This window comes from Sus scrofa, chromosome 6, assembly GCF_000003025.6.
Source record: "Sus scrofa isolate TJ Tabasco breed Duroc chromosome 6, Sscrofa11.1, whole genome shotgun sequence".
Taxonomy (NCBI): domain Eukaryota; kingdom Metazoa; phylum Chordata; class Mammalia; order Artiodactyla; family Suidae; genus Sus; species Sus scrofa.
The window spans coordinates 120,478,309-120,504,888 of NC_010448.4; the positions used below are offsets into that span (position 1 = coordinate 120,478,309).

The 26,580-nt window shown below is 46.4% G+C and overlaps 1 protein-coding gene and 1 long non-coding RNA gene across 13 annotated transcripts in view; one reads left to right on the plus strand and one right to left on the minus strand.

Moving 5' to 3' along the window:
- The window catches only part of FHOD3 (formin homology 2 domain containing 3), a 549,164-nt gene that overhangs the window by 441,485 nt on the left and 81,099 nt on the right, over positions 1-26,580 (plus strand). For all 12 annotated transcript variants that reach the window (XM_021096278.1, XM_021096273.1, XM_021096274.1 and 9 more), the window contains 2 exons: positions 4,141-4,355; positions 22,488-22,784. In XM_021096278.1, coding sequence (XP_020951937.1) covers positions 4,141-4,355; positions 22,488-22,784 — 512 coding nt within the window. The remainder of the gene's footprint in view (positions 1-4,140; positions 4,356-22,487; positions 22,785-26,580) is intronic.
- Positions 4,794-22,466, minus strand: LOC110261197. The gene is made up of 2 exons (XR_002345092.1): positions 22,243-22,466; positions 4,794-5,605 (listed from the first exon to the last, which is right to left on the minus strand). It is a non-coding gene; the product is annotated as an uncharacterized LOC110261197 (long non-coding RNA).

The following is a 26,580-nucleotide window of genomic DNA, read 5'->3' on the forward strand; positions in this document are numbered from 1 at the left end:
GAGCTCACCGGCCGGGAGTCAGATCTGAGCTGCAGACACAAACTAAGCTGCAGGTGCAGCAATGCCAGATCTTTAACCCACTGTTCCAGGCCAGGGATCAAGCCTACATCCCAGCACTCCCAAGATGCTGCTGATCCCACTGCGCCACAGCAGGAGCTCCTAATTTTTATCATTAAAATTTCACCTCACATCGTCTTTTTCCAGAATTTCAGGGAAACCGTTGTCTTGATGATGGTGCAGGTCCAGAGTTTGTTAGGTCTATTTCTTTTTAAAAGAAAAAAGTATTGTAAGAAAGTCTCTTTCTGATCTTGATTGACAGGAAAGTCATGAATCATCTTTTTTTTAGGAGTTGTGAGGAGTGAGAGACAGGCTGGGAACCTGTCGGGGTGGGGGCTCACAGTGGGGAGAGTCTGAGAGAGATGGTGGGACATGGAGGGGAGGTGCCTTATGGAAAGCAGAGATTATGGGGACAGAGTGAAGAGGGAGGTTGGGACTGGAATAGGATTTGAGAATTTATGCATGAAAGTGATGGTAAAGCAGTAAAAGAGTTAGCACAGTCCGAAGACAGGGTAGAATTTAGACGGAGCCAGGTTTTGGTTTGATGTAAGAGAGAATTTCCAGGTAGGAGGGTGACAGGAAGAGGCATCAGTAAGTAGGTGTGGTTGAAAATCAAGCAGGGTTTCTGTCAGATCTTATGAAAAGCCTCGAATGTTTCTTGATGGCAGTACCAGCCCCACCACCAGCACCAGCCCCACCACCAGCAACCCTGGTAGGTATTGATCCTCATCCCAAAGTTTGTTTCTGTCTCTCCCACTGAGCACCATGAAGATGGGGTTTTCTAGTGTTTTATTAAATCTCTAGTGCCTCCTGCAGTTCTTAGCACATGGCAGGCACTCAACAGAATGTTCAATAAATAATGGAAAGACAGATGAATAAAGATACGGGCAGAGATAGGATAACGAGAATGTTCCAGAAAGGGTAGAAAAGGTGAAAAGTCTTTGGGGAAAGGCTGGGGTCTGTGGATAGAAAACCCAGTGCTTTGTACCCAGGAGGCTATGTCAGAGTGTGAGGATTAGGCAGCTGGAGGTGTGATAGTCATCAGATGGACTGGTGGGCTCCTAGGGTCAAGTAGAGTCCCTCTCAAAGGGAAGGGGAAGATATAGGTCCAGCTTCCTCCCCAGTTCTGCCAGCAGGGGGTAGAGCTGGAGAAGTTGTTGTGCTGTGGTGCTCTCAATGCCTGGTGACCTGGCTCTCCCCGTGCACCCCTACCCAGCTGCCCTCGCCACTGTGGCCCATCTCAGAGGAATGCTAAAAGATTTAGGGGGTCTTGACCCCTGGGTCTCCTCACTCCTGCCATTTTTCCAAGATTTTCCTTTCTTTTCTTTTCTTTTTTTTTTTTTTTGTCTTTTTAGGGCTGCACCTGTGGCATATGGAGATTCCCAGGCTAGGGGTTGAATCGGAGCTATAGCTGCCAGCCTACACCACAGCCACCGCAACGTGGGATCCGAGCCATGTCTGCAACCCGCACCACAGCTCATGGCAATTTTCAGATTTTAGCTGTGGATTTATTATTTTAACCATTTTATAATTTAATAGTATTAAGTATATTTACGAATTTGTGAAGTGGGTCTCCACAACCGCTTATCTGTAGAACTGAACATTGCTACCCATTAAACAAGTCCCCTGCCATTTTTGTCTACCATATAAACCTCCTCAGAAAGATTCAAATAAAACCCTCGCCTCTGACCTATCCCCCCACCCCCATCTCACGGATCCTCCAGGGTGACATCCGTGAGACCGAGGGCTGCACAGGAATAGTCTTTGAGTCACATATACCCAGACTCTGAATGAGCCACCTCAGGGGTCCCCCAGAAAAGGGGGTGAACCTTTTGGCTGCCATCTCTAACCTGCCAGCCTGGCTGCCCACAGGGAGGGGAATGGAGAGGCCAGGGCAGGGCTGGACTGGCTGAAATGAAGGTTATTGCTGAGTTGTCCTCCTGGCCTGAAGCCTTTCGTGCCAGGCTCCTTTACCCCTCTCTTCTGACCTTGTCAGCACGCTGCTTCCCTCCTCCAGCATCCTGACCTCCTGGACTTGTTCCGGTCCCCTCACGTGCACGTCATTCCTTCTTGCCCCCTGTCCTGTCGCAGGGAGGCTTGGACTCCATGTGGCCATACCTGTGCTCACAAAGTCCTCCCGGACTCTGCATGCCTGGCCTTGACAAACACAGGCGCTTGGAGTTCCCACTGTGCACAGTGGGATCAGTGGCATCTCTACAATGCCAGGATGCAGGTTCTGATGCAGTGGGTTAAAGGATCTGGCATTGCCACAGCTGCGCCTTGGATCTGATCCCTGGCCCAGGAGCTCTATAAGCCACGGGGCAGCAAAAAAAGAAAAAAAAAATGGGCTCTGACTCTTGCCCTCAAGACCACCTTCCACAATTCCTGTCACTTCTACCACCAGGTGGTTTTTCCCTGTTGGTCTGAATTGAGTTCAGAATTATCTTCCTTTTGGTACCTCTCCTACTTTTTGAGAGGTGATGTGGTTGGCAGGGAAAGTCCAGAGTTTCTAAAGCTCTCTTCCTGGGTCTGACTCCATCCTGTAGCCATGAGGCAGACATTTGTAAATGCAGAACCATCCCACGTCTTTTATCGAAGATTCACCATGAAAGTAGGTCCCCTCCCCAAGACAGTAGCTTTGCCCCTGGTGCCCTGGGCTGCAGGTCGACCTATGCAGGTGGGCGGCTGCCCTGCTGGTCTCTCACTGCACCCTTCACCCACTTCCAGGAAAAGAAGAAGGATGCTAATCTTCCTGTTCTCAAAAGTTCTATTATCCGCTTGTTGAAAACAGACATACACGTGAAAAGATGACTAAATATGCCAGGCAGTAAATGTAAGATGCCATCTGAGTTGAGTGGACTACATATCCGACATGCGTTCAGAGGCACGGCTAAGATCACTTCCAGCTGTGGTGGTCAAGGCAGGCCTCCAATGGGGGATGCGCCTGCTAGCCAGTCCTGAAGGGCAGACTGGCGGTGAGAAGGGTGAGGACTGCAGACATGGGGAGCCATGCCCCCTAAAGGGTGGATGGAGAAATCCATGCTTTTGAAAGGTTTTACGTGTATGCTTTGCTTTTCTTATCTGGCTGAATTAGGAGAGCCATGTGCAGTGTCTGGGTGGGAGCTACAGTGCGCCAGTGCTGGGGGCTTGCCCAAGGAACAAAACTGAGGTAGTGAATCGGGGGTGGATGTGAGCGAGGGTCTTGGCTAAGGCGTTTCAAGGTTTCGTGGTGGGTAGGAGCGTCGGAAACCTGCTACAGCTGAGTTCATAAATTTATTCCTGAACAAACAATGGTGGGTAAAATTAGCAGACATCTGGAAGAGGCACATATTTCAAAGTTATTTTGGTCTGATCTATAAAGCACACTATGAGGAATATGATTGGTAGCTGGTCTTAATAAACAGTTAGTGGGTTCTGCCTGCCCGAAATGCAAAACAGATGTATCTTTGTTCTTTGAAACTGACTTTGATGAATAAACTATATGTGACGTCAGGTCCAAGCTATTGGATGTCTGGGTCCTGCTCAGAAATATTTTAGAATATAAAAAAACTTTCCATGGTCGACACCGAGAGAACAAAGTGAATTCCAGTCGCATTGCTGTTCGCATTGAAGCAGGTTCAGAAATCCAGAGGCCTTCCTCCAACAACCTTTTGGTATTTGGGGGCATTGTTTCTGTCTGCCGCACCAGGGCATCCTCCCATTTCACAGCTGTGAGCTCTGAGGGCGTGTGGTTTTCAGCTGTCACTGCTGGGGCTTTGCTGATGGTCATTATTGCTGTCGTGCTGGTTTGTACCAATGTTTCCTAAAAGAGCTAAATAGGATTCTGCAGCAGTGATCTAGTATCTGGAGACTGTGATGTTGCCACTTCCCCCAATTTGTTTGCTTATGAATGATGCAGGATTTTTAATCATTAGCATCTTGGCTTTGCTGGGCGTTTTTGGCAGGCAGGCCCTCCAGCCAGCCCTGCGCTGTGCTCTGTGCATCAGGAAACCAGCTCACTCTGCAGGTGTTTCATCCATAAACAAGCATCAGCCACGGGCTCCTCTTTCTTTTTACGGAAACCATTTGGAATTTAACTTTCAGATACAAATACTTGGAGCAGTTGGCAGCCGAGGCGCATGAGAAGGAACTGAGAAGCCGGAGTGCGAGCCGGGGCAGAGCTGACCTCTCCTTGGACCTGACCTCACCGGCAGCCCCTGCCTCCTCCGCCCCCCTGAGCCATAGCCCTCGGTCTCTAGACTCCCAGGAGGCTCTCACGGTATCATCCGCCTCCCCAGGAACACCTCAGCCTCCCCAAGGTGAGTGCAGGGAGAGGAGAGGGAAACTGATGGGTTAATTAACCTCAGACAGGCTTCTCCTGGGCAGCAGTGACTGTTCCTATGTGCAAACTCATACTGAGAAGCAATTAATGGGAAGCTTCAGGGGGTGACCGCAATCTGAGCTGCCATGGATAAGCCAGGGGTCTACAGAGCCACTTATTAATGCCAAATTATTTATAAAGATTGTCGGTGGACGATCATTGAAAAAGGACAGTGCCAAAAATAAGGCTGACTTTGATATTTAATCTGAATTCACAGGGCTGTAATTTATGAGTCTCATGTGCATGCTATTTATTGGCTCTGCCCCATAAAGTGACCCCTTTTCAGAGTTCTTACCATAGGAACTGTCAGTCTGGTTTAAGTGAAACTGACGGAGAAGAAAATTAATCAAAGCATGCAGAGAAAAATGTGGATGTAGTGAAAATAGAAGTTGAATATTGAAGAAGAAAAAAATAGAGAATTGGAAAGCCTGGCACGTGGTATGGATGTGGGTGTAGACGTTTGTGTGCTGGCAGGCAGACTTTCCCTGGAGAAAATTTCCCTGTCATCCTAGCATCATTGGGGGTCCGTTTTCTTTCACATTATCCGAGAGGATGGCTCGGGTGCTGGCACCTAGCACTGTGTGTTGAGTAACCCTGCAGCCAGCACTGCTTGGTCTCATCGCGTGTTATGACTTGCAGCTTGATGGAGACTCAGCCAACTGAAGACAACAGAGACACTCAACTTCTAACTCTAGGAAGGTTGACTAAATATGGCGTAAAGTCTAATTTAAACAAGGCAGGACTCCATGACCTCAGCAGAACTGGATGTAACGGGAACAGTCTCATCTGTGCAGTGCTTTGCTGGCTCTCCAAGCCCCAGGGCTCAATCTTCAGGAGCAGGCTGGTTCCACCCCAGTCTCTCATCACATCCAGTTACTCCTGGTCCCTGAGCCATGGAAGAGCGTCCCCGGGCAGATGGTTCAGTCATAGATGAGTAATGTCGGTCTTAAAATATTAAGACTCTGAGAATCAGGAAAACAGACTGCTCTGTAACAGCTCTGTGCTTTCCAAACTCTGCCTGATATCGCTGTTCTATCTAACTGTGGTATTTCCAGAGGCAATAGAACAAATATTCCCCTGCAAAGCTGTGGCATAGCTCTTAATCTTGGGACTTTTAAGTCGAAGAGTTCTATCTTCAGCACTTTGCAGAATGGTTGTCCAAACTCTGAAGTACAGAATGGCCTTGAGCTGAAAAGGAATTGTCAGTATCTATAAATATTGTTTGACCTCAAGGTTTTTAATCTACTTGATGTGTGCAGCAAAAAGATAGTTCCTCAAGTGTTTTGTCCAGTTACAGTCAAATTTGAGGCCATTCTATCCAATTAAAAAATAGTATTTTAAACTTCAATAAGAACACAGCAAATATTTTGTATTTATGTAACCTGCATTTGGGGAAAATAAAGTCATTTCAGTATGCTTTCAGAAAGACAAATAGCAGAATTCCCATTGTGGCTCAGCCAGTTCAGGACCTCACATTGTCTTTGTGGGGATGCTGGTTCGATCACTGGCCTTGCTCAGCCAGTGGGTTAGGGATCTGGCGTTGCCGCAAGGGGCAGTGTAGATCACAGATGTGGCTTGGATAGTGTGTTGCTGCTGCCATGGCTGTGATGTAGTCCTCAGCTGCAACTCTGATTCAACCCCTAGCCTAGGAATTTCCATATGTTGCAGGTGTGGCCATTAAAAAAGAGAGAGAGAGACAAATAGCAAAAGTCATTTTCCTTCATTTTCCTCCATGGAGACGGGATTATTAGAGACTAAGGAAAAGTTTGCAGTCACACCATAAGTGATGGTCTGCATCAGAAACAGGGATATTGGGCTTGAATTTAGATATAACTACAAATTGATAAAATAACACTGATGCTTGCTTTTCCCTTGAGGGAAGGGGAGAAGCAGTGGCTGTTTTACAGTCTGGGGGTACAGTCCATCATTTGTTAAGTCACTATCATCCAAATCAGTTGGAACCAGTCAGGTACTCGAATATCCTTGTCCTGAAACATAGCTGAATTATACAACTGGCAATTATAAAGAGAGAAGAAGAAATGCTATAAGAGGACACTTTCAAAGAGACCTGCTGAAGCTTGCTTCTGATTTGGAGCTTTTGCCCTTGAGACAGAAACACAAAGGAGGTATGACAGAAAGATTTTTCTCAGCCTGGTTTGTCATCACTCCTGGAAGCATTCTGCTAGGCTCCCACTTAATAGTCTAATCCTTTGAGCAGGTCTCATTTTTAAATGCTCCATGTAAATTTTTGGTGATTCCTAACATTTGGAAGAGTCCAACAGCTGGAGGAAGAATAAAAAAATATAATCACACATCCAGATGTTTGTCCTGCACCAAACACCTGACAAGGGATCCAAATGTGCCAGGGGTTGACTTGCTTTTTCATTCTTTATCCTTGTGGCATCATATGCTAATAATTCATTTCACATTTTTGTCGTGTTCAGCGCCTTCCTTCCAACACTATAATACCTTGTGGCACATCTGAGTAAGTAGGAGAGATGCTATTATTCATATTTTACTGAGGTTCAAGTAGATGGAAGATGGTTTTCAGAGTTGTTGGTATTGCACTGAGAATAAAACCACTGTTTTGACTCCCAGCACAGCCGTTTATCAAGGCATCATGGTACCAGCGTATTTGAGGTGATGTTCCCATGAATGCCACACCATCCACTTGTGACCCTTTCCGACGGATCTGTAAAAACCGTGGCCTACATTTCAGAATTATATTTACAAAAAAGGGAAAACCAAGCATTTGTTCCTGAATTATGTATACCTCAGGATTAAAGATCGTTTTTATGAGTTCTTTTATTAAAACTCCTTACTTGGATTCTGGAGAACTTTTTGGTAGCAGAAGATAGGGAAACATGAAAGACCTCTTTACTTTTTCTCTTACAAAATATATTTATGAAGAGGGAAGGGCTAACAGAAAATTATCAGTTGCACTAGGTGCCATCTCATGAGATCTTTCAAGCAAAAATATTCCCAGCCAAATCCGCTCTAACTTTTGTGTAAATTATGCCCCTACCCACACCTTGAAGGCAGGGTGTGTTTGAATTATTTTTCCACCTGGCCCTCCTGTGCCTCACAGCAGATGTTTATCCCAAGGGTACCTAAACTTAGTGGCGATGGTCTGAATATTTTTTCCCTGTGTGAAACTGTCTGGCCCAAGTGATGAGCAGATGTATACGTGTGTTCTCATTTGCACTGTGCTCTCATTAATGCACCAAATTGAAGTAAACACGGAAGGACCTCTTGCTTCATCCATGGTTTTAATTCAATTTTCCTCATATTCACTGAGCCCTGGTGGCATACATCAGAACATCTATCTAATAAGTTTATTTCCTATTATTTGAGCCTGGAAGCAAAGGAGTTATTCTCAGTCATTGAGAAAAAGGTTCATGTTTTGGACAAATAAGTGATTCCCCCTATGTAGAAGAAAAGGTTCAATGTTCTTTTTGGGATAGAGTTCTTCTATGTGACTCTTGAGGAAGTTACTCTGAGGATTAAAAAAATAATAATGATAACCAGAGTTCCCGTTGTGGTGCGATGGAAACAAATCTGACTAGTAACCATGAGGTCGTAGGTTTGATCCCTGGCCTCGCTCAGTGGGTTAAGGATCCGGTGTTGCCATGGGCTGTGGTGTAGGTCGCAGATGCAGCTCAGATCCTGCATTGCTGTGGCTGTAGAGTAGGCCGGCAGCTGTAGCTCCGAATGGACCACTGGCCTGGGAACCTCCCTGTGCCGCGGGTGTGGCCCTAAAAAGCAAATAACAGTAATAATAATAACTCTCTATGTACCCATAGTGAAGCAAGGTAACGCATTATGCCAGAGGGTGTCTGGATCTATGTAACCTATCTCATGGAAATAAAGTGGAGAAAACCACCCATCTCAAACCAGGTGTTGAGGGTGGTTCCTGCAGGGCATCCCAGAGTTGAACTGCCTTCTTTAGAGGCTAGAACTGTGTTGTTTCCAGGCTCCCTGGCTCCTATACCTGAAGCTAAATGGAGAGAAGTGACTATTTCCTAATAGAAGAAAGCTGCTCTCAAGAGTTTACAAGGTGTTTTCACTCACTAATGTGGCCCTGAAAGCATAGATAATGGCTAGCCGATTCTTCTTCTTTTCCCTGCATCCTCTATACTTTGCACACTGAAAATAACACATTAGAGATGCATTGGAAAATGTTAACACACTGTATTAATTTTATGTCAAGGAAAAATATATTCAACAGTGATTTTTTTCTACCTGTAATCGTTTCTTAGATATTTCCAAGTGTCTCATAGTTTGGCCCTGGACATATAAAATATGACTTATATGGCCATGGCCTGTTCACTCACCTGCAGGCATTTACAGAAATTATGGACGTGGTCTACTGATGTTTTTGTGCAGAGCCAAGCATTTAATAAAGATCTCTGGCCAAGAATGAATGTAGCTATAAAGGAAAACAGAAAAGACCTAGCACAGAAGGCTTCATAGGAATAGTTAGCATTGATTGAGTGTTTACTTTATGCCAGGTGCTATTCTGCACATTTTTTGTGTATCAACTCAAAAAAAATTACACAAGGTAAAGTACTGGTAAATATGATAATTCCACTAGCCTCCTGATCTTCCTACCTGGAAACACATGAATAGTCATTCTTCATCATTTTCATTCATCATCATGGCTGTCACCATTGTTACCAGTCATTGATGGAGCATCTTTGTCACCGTTATTGTGTAACATGTTTTCGCTCTCCTTCAGATATAGAGACACTCTCGTTACCCAGCTCACATGGCAGAAATCAGAACCACCTGGCATCTGATTTCCAACTGGCACAGTAGCAGTGGAATATTATCAGTCATCAGCCTAATGCATGCTGGTTCCCTTGCATAAAGCTTTTGGACACCTTGAGTCCAGGGCTTCATGAATTGGCAGGAAACTAGATTCCTTGTGGTTCAGGGACTCAGGGCTGCCCCACACCTCCCCTGACTGCTGCCCCTTAATGCCATTTGCTCAGTTAGACAGAATCTCTCAGGAACTCAACCCAAGGCTGCTACACCTGCTGTGGAACTTGGGGGAGAGCTTTTTGCAAATCATTGGATGTTTCTGCCTGGCTATTTCTCTACCTCTGAAAGTAGCAAAAGGCAAAACTTTCCCTGTTTCCTCTTACAGAGTGTGGCAGTGGCCTGCAGTGTGTTTTCTTGCACCATGTTTGAAAACATTAAGTAATCTTGAGTGTTTTTGAAGTAGACAAAGTATAAATCTTAAGTACACTGAAGTAAATATAAGGCACAGAATGACATTGGGAAAGCTGTTAAAGAAGGGTATTATGTGATCAACAAGGTAATTTCATAGATGGCAGTCAGGCCTTAAAGTAGGTGCGGGGTCTGAGACTTCATCCTACTTGTAAGCTTATAAGTTAGCCTGCCATGATCTCATGGATGTTGGCAGAAGACACGAAACTCCTGGGTCAGAAACGAAGGACTTTATTACTCATAGCAATTGTAGTAGCCAAAACATCAGTGTTCATGCCATTTTTCCAAGTCCCTGTGAATTGGCCAAGTAATACCTGCACACATGCCAAGTGGAATCCTGAGTTTAAGAACCCCAAATCTTACACTGGGCAGTAAGCATGTTGTCCCTTGGCCCCAGACGGAGACATGATCTTTATCACAGTGGGCAATAAACCAAACAGTGGTTTGCTCCAGAGAGAGACTCTGTCTCTGTCTTCTAAAGCTATTTGCTATGTGTACATCCTTAGAAAGATGGTCCAGAACAAAGGCCTCTGCTTGCAAGAGCCAGGGAATGTCAAAGACTCATGAGAATTATTTCTAAGCATTGGGTTATAACGGTTCTTAACCAACCTCTGCAATCACATTTGCATCCTAAAATCTGTTTAAGGTAAACAAAAAATTCCAGTTTCCAATAGTCAGTAGCTTGTTTGTGCTGATTTGACCAAAAGCTAGAGCATCAGGAGATACAAAACCCAGTCTGGAGCAGGCACTGTCCGTATCTGGGGGTGCTACGAGGGAATCTGGAAAGACATCAGTGCCCTTCATTCCAGGTGGAAAGCCTTGGGTTAATGTTTCCAGGGACAGTCTGAAGGCCTCCATGGGTAGTGAGAGTGAACATTCTTTAGTCAGTGTGGTACTTTGAATTTCCAGAGTCAGTGACTCAGAAATAGCAGAGAAGAGTAACTCGCAGGTTTCTTATGGCATCCTTATCTGTGCTCAGGACCTATTCTACTCCTCCACCCCAACTCTTTTTCTCTCCAGCATCCCTGACTCCCCCACACCCCTGCCTTTCCCCCACCCACCCCAATAAGGGATTTGGTCAAAATGATGCAGCACCTGCTGTGTGGCAAGATAATAAGACTTTGGTTTTCCAGTCTCTAAAAGTATGCGTTTTCAAGAGACTACCTGGGTTCAGTGAATCTTTAGAGCCTTCCAAAGCTGGAATATCTTCTGGGGAAGCTACCTTCATCAGATACACTGGGAAGGTCCAGTCACTTTTTGTGGATTTTCTAGATGCAGCCGCTCCGGATCCCTGCGTACCCTCTAGGTAATCTCCTGACTCAACGTGTAATTGGGCTTTCATGTCTTCTGCCATCATTGTTTTCTCTCATTTTGTCTCAGCCCTTCTCATTTTGTTTCTGTCGTCTTCCTGACTCTTCTTTTAGATGCCCCCTAAGTGTCAGATTTTTCGCTGTACTCCTTCTCCAGCAACCTTCTCTTTTCATGCCATAACCTCTGGCTGCACCTGTGTACCCCCATCTGTAATTTTTAACTACCTACCAACTGAAAACTGCCAGGTCTGCATCTCCAGCCCTGGCCTTCTCGAGCTCAAGAAACATGTACCCAGCCTCTGAAGACATCACCGTCTGAATGCTTCTTAGTCACTTTTGACTTAACAGGTGCCAGTCACTTTTGACCTAACTTTAGATGGGGCATGTCACTCATCTGTCTCCTATTAAATCCCTCCCACCAAACCTGCTTATACATCCTAGTCCTCATCTGGTTAAGACCATTTCTTTTGGCCTAGAAATTTAAGTTGGAAGCAGGCATGGACCCGTGACTCTTCCCTCAGTGCCCACCCTTACATCTGTCAATCACTGCATGTTATGTTCTCTTTCCTCTCAAATCAGCCCCCTTCCCTGTGTCCCCGTTGCTAGTGCCTTCATCCCGATCTTAACCATATCTGCTCTGGACCACTTCAGAAGCTTCTACTACTATATCTCACCTCTTCCAGGTTCTTCTTACAGCCCAACCCCCTCCCCATATCACGGCTATGCCTTGTTTTAAATCCTCTAGTGGCTCTTCATCAACTACAACATGAAGTTAAGGCCTTGCTCAGAACTCAGGAGTCTTGGCTCCCAGTCCTTATGACCGGTCTTGTCGTAGGGACTAGGAATCACCTCCACATAGTGTGGTCCGTCAGGACCAAACTGCTTTCCGTAGCTGAAAGACACCCTTTTCTCTCAGCTGTGCCTCTGTGCTTGAGTGCCATCCCATGGGGTGACGGCTGGACTTTTACCCATCTAGTTGACGCATCTTCCCTAAAGCCTCTTTGAGTTCTCTTTTGTGTTTCCCTTCCATCTTGTGTGTACCTGGGATACAGGGCTTGTCTCACTGTGTGTGCAATAAATGGTCCTCTCTCCTCTGTATGCCCCTCAGAGAAAGGCCCATGCCTCTACTCACCTTTGTTATCTCCCAGTGCTTGGGGAAGAATAAGCATTCAGTGAATGTCTTATGAGCTAATGAGTGAAAAAAGAAAGTAGGTACCTTAATTTACAGAGACAGCTGTTTCCCCAGTACCCAGATATTTATTGCACAGGCCATGGCGGAGGGCGTGTCTTTGACTTTTCTAGGCCACTCTATAAAGACCAGCCTAGTGCAGAAAGGGAACTTCTGCAGAAAGTTGACATAATATATGTGGGCTATTTATCTCTTAGGATCTAAAGCTAAAAGAAAGAAAAGATCCAGAGGATGATTCTTGACAAATTAATAATTAAGATATTTACTCAACTACCTTTTAAAATACCCCTTATTTTAGGTGAATTTTTCTTCATTTCTTTGTGAAAGAATTTGCTGACAAGTGCAAATAAACTAAATGTTCGACTAAGGGGAAAGCCACATCCATTAGTTACAACTAGATGTTAGGAAGGAAGGCTGAACTTTTAAGGATGAGATTTTCAAACTGGGATTTCTAAGCCTACCCCAGTGGCAGGCCAGCTGGCCCTGCTTAGGCTTGGTCAGACTCTACTGGCAGGGAGAGCTAATATTTTCTTTAGATAAGAATTATGTTGATCTTATAATGTCTCGTGGCTATGTGACCTAAGAGCCCACTCTAACTTAAAAAAAATTTTTTTGGCCACACCCACTGCGTATGGAAATTCCTGGGCCTGGAATTGAGCCCGCACCATAGGAGCGACCCAAGCCGCTTCAGTGACAATGCCAGATCCTTAACCGGCTGTGCCGCAAGAGAACTCCTAACCTGAAAAAATATTCTAAGAAAGATATTTTTTCACATCTGATTTCCCAGTGCCTAGCACAGTGCCTGGCATGTGGGAGGTCTCAATAAATATTTATGAGATGGATGAGTCTGGGTACTAATCATATTAGAACATCTAATTAGAAGCAGCTACATCCTGCTAAGCCAGACTTAGCCAAAAATCTCAAGTTTGATCAATATGTTTGCTAGATGTTTTATTCTGTTATTTGTAGAGATACACTACATCCATTTTAAGGTAGTACATCTCTTCTAAAAGAGTTTTTTGGTTTTTGGTTTTTTTGTTTTTTTGGTGCCGTACCCAAGGCATATGGAGACTTTTTTGGGCTAGGGGTCTAATTGGAGCTATAGCCACCAGCCTACACCACAGCCACAGCAATGCCAGATCTGAGCTACATCTACAACCTACACCATAGCTCATGGCACTGCTGGATCCTTAACCCACTGAGCAAGGCCAGGTATTGAACCTCCATCCTCATGGATGCTAGTCAGATTCATTTCCACTGAGCCATGACAGGAACTCTGCACTTTTTGTTTTGATGTCACTGATGTTTCTCTCTGGGACTTGGAAAGAGCTAAGGGTGCTGTTGAAGTGCCCTGCCAGTTGGGAATTAGATGTGTCTTCATCCTTCACAAAAGGCTCACCTTCCTATTTGCTTTTGTAAGGAAAGAGGCACATAAATAACCCAGGAGCTTCTCCAGCCCTACTGGACCTGGGAGGACTACTGGAAGCTGCCCTGTTTAACATGGAACCAAGATAAGACCCAGCTATCTGGCTTTAGAAGAAGAATTCAAACAAGCTCCAGGGAAATCTTCATAACCAGGGCTTGATGTTTGGGGTCATATGGTTTGAGTTTAAGATATCGATAGGGCAATAAATGATATAGTAATCTTAAATTGCTCTTCATTTTCTGTTTCTAGTGTGAAATAGAATCTATATATTAATCAATATTAGAATAATTGGACCAGAAATTGGCTTCTTCTCATGACATTACAGTGGGATTATATCCTTTACATGTTTAACCACATAAATTTAATCAGAAGCACAATCTGAGGGGCAAAAAAGGGGAATGGAAATTAGTGTTTAAATAGTGCTTGTGGAGTTCCCGTCATGGTGCAGTGGCAACGAATCCAACTAGGAACCATGAGGTTGCGCGTTCAGCACTTGGTCTCGCTTAGAGGGTTGGGGATCCGGTGTTGCCATGAGCTGTGGTGTAGGTCACAGACACGACTCAAATCTGGCATTGCTGTGGCTCTGGTGTAGGCCAGCAGCAACAGCTCCTATTGGACCCCTAGCCAGGGAACCTCCATGTGCCATGGGTGCAGCCCTGAAGACAAAAGACAAAAATAAATAAATAAACAAATAAATAAATAAATAGTGCTTGTAATTTCTGCCTATGATACAACTCAGGTGTATGACCCCAGGTGAGCACACTCTGAGGGCCAAGGATCTGTTTTTTTCTTGAGCCATTCCTCCTGTCCTTTGAACTAAATGTGATTTTGAAGTTTAAGGATCTGTATTTGGAGATAACATGGCCCATGACTGTAAGCCCAAGACTTCTTACAGCCTTCCACAGAAGCTCAATGAAACCTGGATTGTCAGAATTCTGAGGGTAGGTGTGGGATCTATAAGGTGGCATCTTATAGAAGGAATTCCACAGGTAATTTGGATCGTATGTGGTTTTCATCTTAAGAGGTGGCTTAAGCCTGAATCCATTTAGAAAATCTAGCTTTAATTTTGAGGACAAAGCTGGGCTTAATTTTAAAGGCATGCAGAGTCATTAGACAGATGAATCAGTGTCTTGCAGGTAATATATGTCTCTTAAGGAAATAGGCTGAGTTTGTGCCCAACCTAATGATACTATTCCTACAGAGCAGCGATTTTCAACCAGGAGTGACCTTTCTTCCCAGGGGACTTTGGTAGCATCTGGAGACATTTTGGGTTATCACAACTGGGAATGAAGTACTCTTGGTCCCTAGAGGGTAAAAGCCAGGAGTGCTGCTGCATAGCCTGTAATGCACATGATAATAGGATCCAGTGCCCCCCACATTAAAGAATTATCTGACCCAAAACTTCCAGAGTACTTCACTCCAGAGCAAATCTGAGTGAACAGCTTAGCAAGAATTGGCCCAACACCAAAGGCAGAATCTAAAGAATTTCCAGAGTGGTGAGCTTTTGCTCTTGGGACCTTTCTCACATTTATGTGATTAAACCGCAAGTTGAAAGTCGATGGCATTCATTAATAGCTCTGAACCCGGGAGGTCCTTGGAATCTGCCGAGTTTGGAGCAACTATTATAGAACTGGCTGGCCCAGCCCTCAGTTTCATAAGACCTGCCCATAAAGCCAAGTCCTGGCAAAGTCATCGAAACACCATCACAGACTGAAATCAATTGAAGCCACCCAAAGACTTATTAAAGTTCAAATCTTTCTACCAGAAGTTTATCTCTTCAAAGAAAAATCGCATGACAGGAGATTCCAACTGGGCACTCTGGACTCAGCTGTCAGGGACATTGATGAAAGCAGTGTGCCCACTGTGTGTTTTGTTTTGTTTTGTTTCAGAAATGGTCGTATCCTTGTCCTTTGTAGCTTAAATCACCCACCGCACAGTGTAACATCAGGATTGACAGCCCAGCCTTTTCAGTCAGGCAGATCCAAGGTCAAATCTCAGCTCTAATAGTCATCAAAGTTCTGCTGGAAGTAGAGGGCCCATGCTTGGGGGTGCCTGAAGGCAGGCCAGGAGAGGACGTTTGCAGAGCTGTGGAGAGGAACTGAGGACCATGAGAGGTCAGGGAAACACTCAGGGACTAGCTGCAGTGGGAAAAGGCCAGTACTGTTTCTGCACTCCCCCTGCCCAGGCCTGGAAAAGCTTAGTGAAGAGCTAGGACTTGATAAGAGCTGTAACCTTGGGAGGGGGCCCTTGGCACAGAAATGCTGGCCTGACACCCTGTGCTAAACTGTGCTTCCCCCACCCCCACCCCCACCCCAGCCCCGTGAAGGGAGCAAGAACATAAGCACTCTAGCCTCTCCTACCTTTGCAGATACCTGCTGGGGGCCAATGCATCTGAGAGTGAGTGGGAGGGACATGCTGTCTGTAGAGGTCGGCCTCCCTGGGTAGAGAGCAGGACCTGTTCTCACGGGTCTAGAAAAGCAGATTGAGAGTGTCTAGCATGCCATGTAGCCCTGGACAGGTTACTTCATCTCTCTGAACGTCCTTCCTCATTTCTCACATGGGGACATTAATCTTCATATTGTTGGTGTGAGAACTAAATGGGGTGACATGCCTCTGGTTTTTAGGATGGCATGGGTGTGTCAGAGGTACTCTATAGATGGTGACTTTTATTTTACTTGACCTAAGGCCGAGCAGGGCCTGATGTATAGTGAGATTTTGTGGATCACATGAGGAGTTGGTGCTGGGGTTTGAGGGGACAGATAACTAGCTAGTATGGTTGATGTCTGCCCTGACTGACTTGGAACAGGGGCTGAGCTGGCGGAAATCCTCAAGGCCTGCTCTTGCCTTTTCTCTCCCAGTTTTGTGATCTGCTTGAGGGTGTTACAGTCATTGGACTGGGCACGCTTTTCTATTCTCTCAACAAACTTTCTTAGTTTTCCTTCTTTCCCTGTGGTTCTCATGCTGATGGGTTCCCATCCTGGCTCCCGTAATGTCTATTTGCTTTGGACAGGAATCCTCTTTAGGAGTTCTCACCCTGGCGAAGTGTCTTAAGAATGTGACTGCATAGTCTTGGGAGGCATGGGTTCGATCCCTGGCACAGCACAGGGTTAAAGGATCCGGTATTGGTGTAGTTGTGGTAGGTCACAGCTGTGGCTCAAATTGAGTCCCTGGCCCAGGAACTTCCATATGCTACAGGTGTGGCCATGGAAAAAAAAAAAAGGGTCCCCTTTAGTGGCCGTGTTCAGGTTCCGGGTCCTTCCTCCAGAATGACAAAAACCAGTTTCCTTATTACTGCTTTTTTTTTTTTTTGTCTTTTTAGGGCCACATAGGTGGCATATGGAAGTTCTCAGGCTAGGAGTTCTATTGGAGCTACATCTGCTGGCCTATGTGACAGCCACAGTCACGGCCACGCCGGATCCGAGCCATGTCTGTGACCTACACCAACAGCTCATGGCAACACCAGATCTTTAACCCACAGAGTGAGGCCATGGATGGAACCTGAGTCCTCATGGATACTAGTATGGTTCATTGCCACTGAGCCACAAAGGGAACTCCCATCCTTATTACTTTTGAATATACTATGGACCTCTTCCTGTTGGATCATCCACATCCCATACATTATCTTTCTTTGATATAGCTCAATTTCGTTTTTTGTTTTTTTCTTTCTCCTCTCTTATACTTCCCCACCTCCAACCTTAAAATTTAAAGTCCTCGGAATCAGGTCAGTGCAGGTTCTGGCCAAACACATTTTTCTGGCCTTTGCTAAGTGTGTTCTGGCAGTGCCAAGATCTCATCAATCTGTACTCTCAGGATGTGGTCCAGGAAGACGGAGGCCAGCTCTGGACGCCTTTTCCATTGCCAGGCGTTTCCTGCCATGTCCTCATTTCATATCCCAGCTTGCACCTATGACGGGGAGAAGGGCTGCTGGGTACCTGGGCCTGGGCCTTTGCTGTTCCTGCCCAGCCTCGGCATTCCAAAGCCAGGAGGAGACCCTCCCTCACGGAGCGGTCTGAGTTTTGAGGGTTTAGAAGACAGTTCAAGTGCAGTGCCTCAAAGGGATGCTCACACTCTACCTCCTCCGGGAGGCCCTGGCATGGAAAACTTCTTCCCACTGTCCAGCATCTCTGTCACCAGCCCGTGTGTTCTTCCAGGGGTGCTGTTTATTCGCTTTTCTCCTTCTCTTGAGCCCCGCTGACTGGCGTTCACTTCCTTCCCCTCAGTCTCTTTATCTGCAGGTTTTACTTCCTGAATGTTCACCATACACTCGAAGCTCTAGGCCACCTCAACTGTCCCCGTGGGGAGTGTGTTTTGCCTGTGATGTAGGCATAGTCAGGGTCCTCTCAGACTAGGTGAAATGTGGCCTGTCCCTCCCTGAAGCAGCCGTCACTGCCCTTAGTGGGGAAATCCAGGTCCTTAATTCACCATTCAAGGCCTGTGGCCCCAACCCCTGACTCCGGCCAGTTTTCACTCCTCCTGCACGCGCTGGGCTCCTGGTCTCTGCATGTGCCCTTCCCTTTGCCCAGAGCATTCTCATGTACACTTTCCCCTCCTTAACTCCTTTTTACTGCTTAAATATCATCTTGGCACAGACACATAGGTGCCTTTGCAGGCATTACCAAAACCCCTTGCGGATCCTCCCAGGGCGCCAGGCTTTTGCTCTTATAATATCCATCCCCTTTATCAGTTTTTGTGATTGTGTCTGGTGGGAGCTGAGGGACTAGGATTTCCCTGGGTCCATTGGTGGTAGGATTTGCTTGCCTTTGCCAGGTAGAGACCATGGGTGACAGATAGGTTCTCTTTAACTCCTCTGTCACCTCCATGACAACGAGAGCTGGGTCCATCTCGTGTGTCAATGTGCCTCTCCCCAAGGATGCCGTTGCTGAGTGTCAATGAGCAGTGGCGAGCTGTTTTCATCCATCGGTACTGATGAGTTATCTTAGCTCCCTTGAGGACTTTTCCCGTGGACTCACATGGTCCTTCTGTGTCCTGGGAACTCACCGAGAGTAGGTGATACTTTTCCCAGGTCTGCCCAGACAGCGGCTGGTGTGGCTTGGGCCAGCCACTCAAAAGGAATGCTTGTGGGGCGGGGAGGGGCTGTTGGTGACTGAGGTCCTGAGGAAAGGGGAAGGGAAAGGGGAGCAGAAGTGTTCTGGAATTCAGTGTGTAGTCTCAGGGGCTTCTTAGGTGTCCGTGACAATTTGGTGAACAGGTACTGGTCCAGGACCACACTGGTGAGCAGAAGGCAGAGTCTTGGCTCCCAGGGAACTTTCACCTTTGTTGTTCCTGCATCTGATTAATACATCTGGAGGAGGGCTCAGCCGTGGGTCCCTTCCAAGGACTTCCCATCCCCTGTTACCCAGTGCCCTCACTTGGGTGCCCGGCCACATACCACTGTGACCCCCATGGATGGGATTTTATGTCCTGTGTCACCAGCCAAGCACTGAGCCTTCTGAAAGCAGAGGGGTGTATCACATCCTTGGCCCCTGTGTCGCCTGATGTGTTCATCAGGTGTCGGGAATGCACAGCCATGTGTGTTGGCTCTCTGTGTCACCTCCACGCTCTGTCTTGGGTGGTTTGGCTTGACTTGAATGTGTGTGAATATTACTTCATTCATTGTTGGAATGGCTTCACCCTTCATAGATTTGCAGTGAGGTCCTGTGAACCCTGAGCCTGCCTGCTGATCAGGTGGTAGCTGTGGAGGTGACATCCTTTCCAGCAGGTAGAGAGAGAGAAACCACCCCAGCAGTCAGATCCCACCTATAAATGTCTGGCTCCAGGAAGTAAGGGCCAAGTGGAAGGGCACTGTTCATTCCCAAGTGTGGGTGGCTTTCTAGAGCTTGAATGTCCACTCCCTCACAGGTCCCTGCAGCCCCCAGCTACTCGGAGGCCAGAGTCGCTGTGTAAATGGAAGGAAATACAACAGCAGAGTGCATGTAGGCTGGAGTCACACAGCCATCAAATTGTGGATCCTTCCTGCTTTGTCTCCTGGTCTCCTGGGGATGGGAAGTAGACACAGGCTTATGGTAACCAACTGTACCCATCTCCCTGTCAATGATAAAGCCACACGGAGGCACCCTTGCCAGTTTTCACCATATGCTCACCAATTAAAACTTAAACGCACGCCACATGCTAGGCTGTTGGAAACACATTGTCGTTTTGATGTGGCTATTCTGAAGGAAATGTGTACAAGAACATATGCTTTCTGTCAACCAACTGATGACACTGCTGTTGCTGAAACGATGTGTTTGCAGCGCTGCTGAAATGCATGGGGCTACATGTCTCTTTGCTAAATACCCTATCATCAAATGAAAAAGAAATTACCACACAAAATCCTGCAACAGCAAACGGAATTTTTCTCAAAGCGACGTTCACTCTTTTCCCTGTCCCCAGTCCAGTTTCTGCTTTTAAGGAAAAATGCCTGACACTCCCATTCTTGGGCACATAGGTTCACAGTCCTGTGCCCTTTGATTTCCTCCTGTGACTGCCAGCCAGGGTGTCTCAACCTGGAGACCTTGCTCCCCTGTCACCAGTTCCCAAACCACACCTTTTGGGGACACCTAGCAGGGACACCCAGCAGACAGCAGAGGGCCTTTGCTGTCCCACCTGCTCTTCCTCCAGTCTCCCCTGGAAGCAGGTTCCTGTACTGCTTGTGAGGCCCCAGTAGAAGATGTACGTGTCATCAAGCTGGCAAAGGGAGAGTCCTGGTCCTCTATACCCATTTCCTACCTGAAGGGCACTGGGGGGATTCCCATGGAGAAGAATTTCTTCCCTGCGGTGGTGGGAAGTTACGCAGGACATAAGCAGAGGCTGGCATTTCCTCTTCTCCCCTGCCTCCCTCCCTCCCCACTTCTCTGACTCACTCTCTTAGGAAGGCAGCCTGAGAGTGGATGAGGACTGGGGGTTCTGGACCCAGTGAGTCCTGGACCCAGTGAGTCCTGGCAGAATGACTTCTTACTGGGACACGGAGGGCACCCGGGCCTCCTGCCCACTGAGGTCTGAGCTTTGCTCTTCCATAGCAATGCCACTGTCTGGTCTGCTGGGGAGCTTGCTCTCAGTACCCCATGGCCACCCATGTGAGCTGGCAGGACGCTTCCAGAGAGAGAGATCCCCCCAAGTCTGCCTGTTTTTATGGGATCTGGGCAGGGTCCTTAATAGTTTCTGCCATGGGCAGCTCCTTCCTGAATCTCTGTATTTCTTTGAGAGCAGCGTGTGCCTAGGGCTGGAGCACTCGGACTTAGGGTCGAGGGTTGGGAGAAGGTGCTGCCAGGATGCTAGCAATGTGTCTCTCCCAGCCCCTGAGGGTCAGAACCTCAAGAGTGACTTGTCCTCCTCTGGCCTTCACAGCTGACATTTTTTTTTTTTTTGTAGTATTTCTAATCATTTTGGTAACCATAGCTCACAGCTGCAAGAATTGTTTGGCAAAAACATGCATAAAGCAGACTGTGCCCTTTCCTTGCTCCCTAGGGAGTGACACCCATGGAGCAGAGCCTGAGCAGCAAATATCCTGTCCTTTCTTTCTTTTGTGTGTGTGTGTGTGGCACCTGCAGCATATTGAAGTTCCCAGGCTAGGGATCCAATTGGAGGTGCAATTCCCAGCTACACCACAGCCACAGCAACCCCAGATCTGAGCCACATCCGTGACTTATACCACGGCTCACAGCAAGGCTGGATCCTTAACCCACTGAGCGAGGCCAGAGGTCGAACCTGCTCTGTATTGGGTTCGTAACCCACTAAGCCACAGCGGGAACTCCACAAATCTCCAGCTTTGGTAGGTTTACAAAGAGTTCTGTGTCTATTTGAGGGATTTTTCTAAATAACTTTCAAACTTTATGGACTAACTTCACATTATAAGCAAACATAGTTCAAGCAAAGGGTGACAAGCCTCACTAGTTTAGCCACTGATAAAACACTGGGCTGCTCTTTGCTTATCTGCTTCATTCATACAGATTTCTTTTTCCTCTTTCCCTGAAGAGGCAAAAGGATCATGTATTCGTTTACTGTTGCTGCGTAACAAGCTACCTCAAACAGCTATTTAGAACAGCACTGTGTTTATCATCTCATGGTTTCCGTAGGTCAGAAGTGCAGCATGGCTAACTGGATTCTGGACAGAGGAGGGGGAGAAGGGAGGTGGTTATCACAAGGCCACAGTCAAGGTTGTGACTGGGTGGGCTCTTATCAGGAGACCCTGGGAAGAATCCACCTCCAGGTTCATTCAGGTTGATGGCAGAAGTCAGCTTCTTGTGCTTGCAGGACCGAGGTCCCTCTCTGTTCCTTGGCTGAACACCTGTGGAGTCATTCTCAGCTTCTAGAGGCCACACACTCCTTGTCACATGGGCCCCTCTGTCTTTACAGCCAGCACAGATATATTAGATACTTCTTGTGCTTCTAATCTCTCTGACATCCTTTTCTGGTGCTGATCAGAAAACATTGTTTTACTCTACTGTATAAGATAGATGATTTAATAAGTACCTACTGTGTAACACAGGAAAATCTACTCAAAGGCTTGTGATAGCCTATAAGGGGAAGAGAATGGATTTATGTGTATGAGCGAATCACTTTGCTGTACACCTGAAACTAATACAACATTGCAAACTCACCATACTCCAATAAAATTAAATTTAAAAAAAGAAAGAAAAAGAAAACACTTGCTGTTTTAGACGAGGCCCACCTGGGTAATCTCCGTATCTTAAGGTCCAGTGGTTGGAAATGTGAATACCAGTTGCACAGCCCCTTCCCAGCAGTGTCTCAATCTGTGTTTGATTGAACAACCAGGGGACAGGAATCTTGGCCAATTTAGAATTCTGCCTGCATGTGAGAGCATAGAGAAATCAGCCTCATGTCTGTTCTCACCCTTGCTCAATGCTTCCAAGAAAGTCCTGTTGTGATGAAAATCTCCACTCTTGTCTCCATCAGTGAGCACCGGGGATCCTGAGCCCCACCCAGGGGCAGAACCGGAAGCAGAGGCAGAGGTAGGGCAGGTGACCGATGAGGCCAGGGGGGAAGTAGCCCCCGCCCGCACGGGAGCGGAGAGCGAGGTGGAGCAGGCCCTGGAGCGGGACCGGGAAGAGCAAGCCTCCCTGAGCGAGAAGGAGAGGCAGAATGAAGCGGTGAACGAGAGGGACAACTGCTCAGCCTCCAGCATCTCATCCTCCAGCAGCACGTTGGAGAGGGAGGACAAGGAGGACAAGCTCTCCCGGGACAGGGGTACCGGTAAGGAAGCCCCTTTTCTTAGTGAGCACGTTGCAGGGGACCTGGGTTGGGGGACCTGGCTCACTGGCCTCTGAGCTGACCTGCAGGCTCAGCTCACTCACCAGACTGTCCCCCGGTGTGTGGCTAGAGGTGGAGAATGGGGCCACACTCAGCCAGCCAGCAGGTTCTAGCCCCACAGAAGGGGCCCCCCATATTCTGCTGTGTGGCTGCACCATCAATTCTACAGCTGAGAAAAGGGCCTGATAATAAGGGCGACAGGGGACTTTTCATGAGGAATAAGCCCCAGAAGACAAATTCCCCATTTCCTTCTAATGAACTGTTAATAGTTAGTGGGCTTTTTTTTTATGATTTAAATTTGGAGATGTGTCATGTTGTTATCTGCTCCCTTGAAAGAGTTTTTTCAGTGAAGTGTGTTAAATTATTATGACTGAACATTTCAGACCAGAACAAATTTTGTTAAAATGAGTGATTTGAGGAGTTCCTATTTTGGCTCAGTAGGTTAAGGCCCAGACGTTGTCTCTGTGAGGATGTGGGTTCAATCCCCAGCTTAGCTCAGTGGATTAAGGATCTGGTGGTTGCTGCAAGCTCCGTCATAGGTCGCCGATGTGCCTCAGATCTGGTGTTGCTGTGGCTGTGACATAGGCTATAGCTGTGGCTCCAATTAGATCCCTAGCTTGGGAACTTCATATGTCATAGTTGTGGCTGTAAAAAGAAAACAAAACAAAAAAAAAAACAAAGTAAATCATATGAGTACTTCCAAAAGGTGGCCATTCACAGTGTACTGAGGTCAATTTGATGTGCACGACCAGAATGTCATAATTTAGATAGTTTTCTACAGTTCACTCAGGATTGTTCTTCTCTTTGATATAAACTCATGCTTTTTCTTGCAGAATTGTGCCTTTATGCTGTTTTACCCGACATTCATTCCGTTTCACCTGTTTAGTGGTGACGTTATGATTAGGGACCAAACGGAATCTTAGTCCTCCCTAGGAGCTCTGGGAGGGTGCCACAGAGGACTTCAGAACTTGTAAACGATTCAGATAATCATTTGAATTATGATTCAGTGGGCCATCATGGAGTTGGTTTTCCTACCCGTGACTTGGGTGCTGTCAGGATAGCAGGAAGCCTTCTCTCTTGACGAACACCCCTCACAGTGGAGGCAAGTTTTATGGGCCAGCCTTTATTAAGCTTCATAGTGACACAGAGGCACGTTGCCTACATCTTAAGCCCAAGGGGCAGCATGAAAACCCCACAAAGCCCTGCAAATTGGTGGCATGAGCCATGCATGGCTTATTAGTTCACACATTAAGGATATATTGTATCTGAAGCCCAGATAAATGAAAGAAGACTGAATAAATAAATGAATGAGTAAAGCCACAATGTCTCTAAGGCAACTTGTCAGGCAGTGGATTAGTCTATAAACGATTAATATTTGAATTTTCACAGTTGTATTATTGGACTTTATTCTATAGATCTCTGCCTGGTCACTGCGATGTAGTAAAAAAGGGCATGAAAGACCTTGTTTACATCCTAGGAATTTTTTTTTTTTTTTGGTTTTTTTAGGGCAGTACCTGCAGCATGTGGAGGTTCCCAGGCTAGGGCTCAAATCAGAGCTGAAGGCACTGGCCTACACCACAGTAACAGCAACCTGGGATCCAAGCTTCGTCTGTGACTTACACCACAGCTAACAGCAACATGGGTTCCTTAAACCACTGAGCGAGGCCAGGAATCAGACTCACGTCCTCATGGATATAAGTTGGGTTTGTTAACTGCTGAGCCATGACGGGACTTCACATCTTGGAAATTATTGCCCTGAAAATCATGTGTCTGTTTGGCTGAAGATATGTATGAAAAGGATTACATATATTGATACTTAATTTCTTTCAAAGTTACATTAGAGTTAGACTCTCAGATTTTACTTGTTGTTATTCACATTTAATGTAATTATGGGCATAGTACATGGTAAGGCTGCTTGATTAGTTTGGCCTTAACTCCTGGTTTATTTATTATGAATAGCTTTAAAAACTATTCATCATAACTAGACTTAGCAGGCCTAAAACATATCAACAAGTTAGATTAGGAAAAATAAGCCAGGGAGCAGGACTTTCTTGGATCAGATGGCCCAATATTCTTCCAAATAAGGACAACTTTCCAAAAATGGAAACTCTGCTCCCAGTGAAGAACCATCAACTTCCTACCAAAAGCTGGAGGTGTCCAATAATTAGAGCTTTGCAGTGACTTTTGCCTTTAGTCTGGTGCTGTTAAGAGATGTGACCATGTTTATTTGTTGTAGCTTATCAGTTCCTAAAAAATTCCACTGCTCACAGGCAGCAGCCCTAGAGTCAGGAAAGCTTTGTCATCATAGTCTGCACTTCTCAGAATGTTCTGTTACATCACAAAGGCAATCAAAATGACTCCCAGGCATTCTTGTCATGATTCAGCGGTAGCAAACCCAACTAGTATCCATGAGGATGCGGGTTTGATCCCTGGCCTCGCACAGTGGGTTAAGGATCCAGCGTTGCCATGAGCTGTGGTATAGGTCGCAGATCAGGCTCAGATCCCATTTTGCTGTGGCTGTGGTGCAGGCTGGCAGCTCCAATTCAACCCCTAGCCTGGGAACTTCCATATGCTGCAGATGCAGCCCTAATAAGAAGAAGAAAAAAAGTGATTCCCAGTCTTATTTCTAACAGTTATACCTGTTCCTCAAAAATGAATTTGTAGGGCCTGAAAGAGACTCAACTCATTTCAAATGTGTGGTTTTATTTTTTGTTTGTTTTGTGTGTTCCACTCATGGGCATTAGTGTGAAGGGCCTCGTCGTAGCATTCATCGCACTTTGTTGTAGTTACTCTCTCTATATATACAACTGCCCTTTGTCTCTACTTGCACATAAGCATTGTGAGGATGAGGATGTCTGTCTGGTTCATTGTGAGTCCTCATGTCCTGGCTGGGTGCCCAGGAGATAGTAGGGGCTCACAAAACCACTGGTGAATAAGTGAATGAAAAGGTGTCTGGCTAAGGTGGAGAAGCCTTGTTGCTCCCAGGTCTTCCCTCTTACCACTGAAATATCAACACCTTGAACATTATAGGATGACCAATCAGAGGAGGACTCTGAAAGGAGGAAAGAAGAAGGCAGACAGCCTAGGAATCTTTGGACTTGAATGACATGGAAGTGAAGCTTCACACAAAGTCTCTTAGTCAAAGGATTGGGCAAAGAATTGCCTAACTGAACCGAAAATCTTTGGGGCTATTAATAAATGCTCTATTCTAGACAAGCTCTAATGGAGAATTTGTCTCTTTTCTAGACAAGCTCACTGTCCCACCTCATCCTCCAAACAAGTGGCTTCACTGACGCCAAAGAGGAGGTATCCTTCTCTATACCCTCACCCCATGGAAACAGGAGTGACAGTGGTGTCCCTTCCCCCCAACCCTGTGTTGTCAGCAGGACTCAGAAGGGAATCAATCTTTCTCTCCCCTGCCCAGTAGAAGTAGGTAGTACTTGACTTGCCCTATGAGACAACGTCGGGCTAATGGGAGAACTCATAGGCTATCCCCTGCAGGGGAGAAGAAGTAGATCCCAGTTTCCCCAACAGGGGGCTGTCGGTGGGGTCCTGTGGAGATCTGAGCCTTCACCACCACTCAGTAGGAAGGAAGCTTAAAGAGGAGTGGGGAGAGGACTAATAGCAATCTCTTATCCCCATGACCACCCTCCTTCTCCCTGACGACAGGGTGTGCCCAGCAGGGAGCTGAGCCTCCGTCCTCAGCCAGCATAAACCAGGTAGAATGATGTGGTTGGAA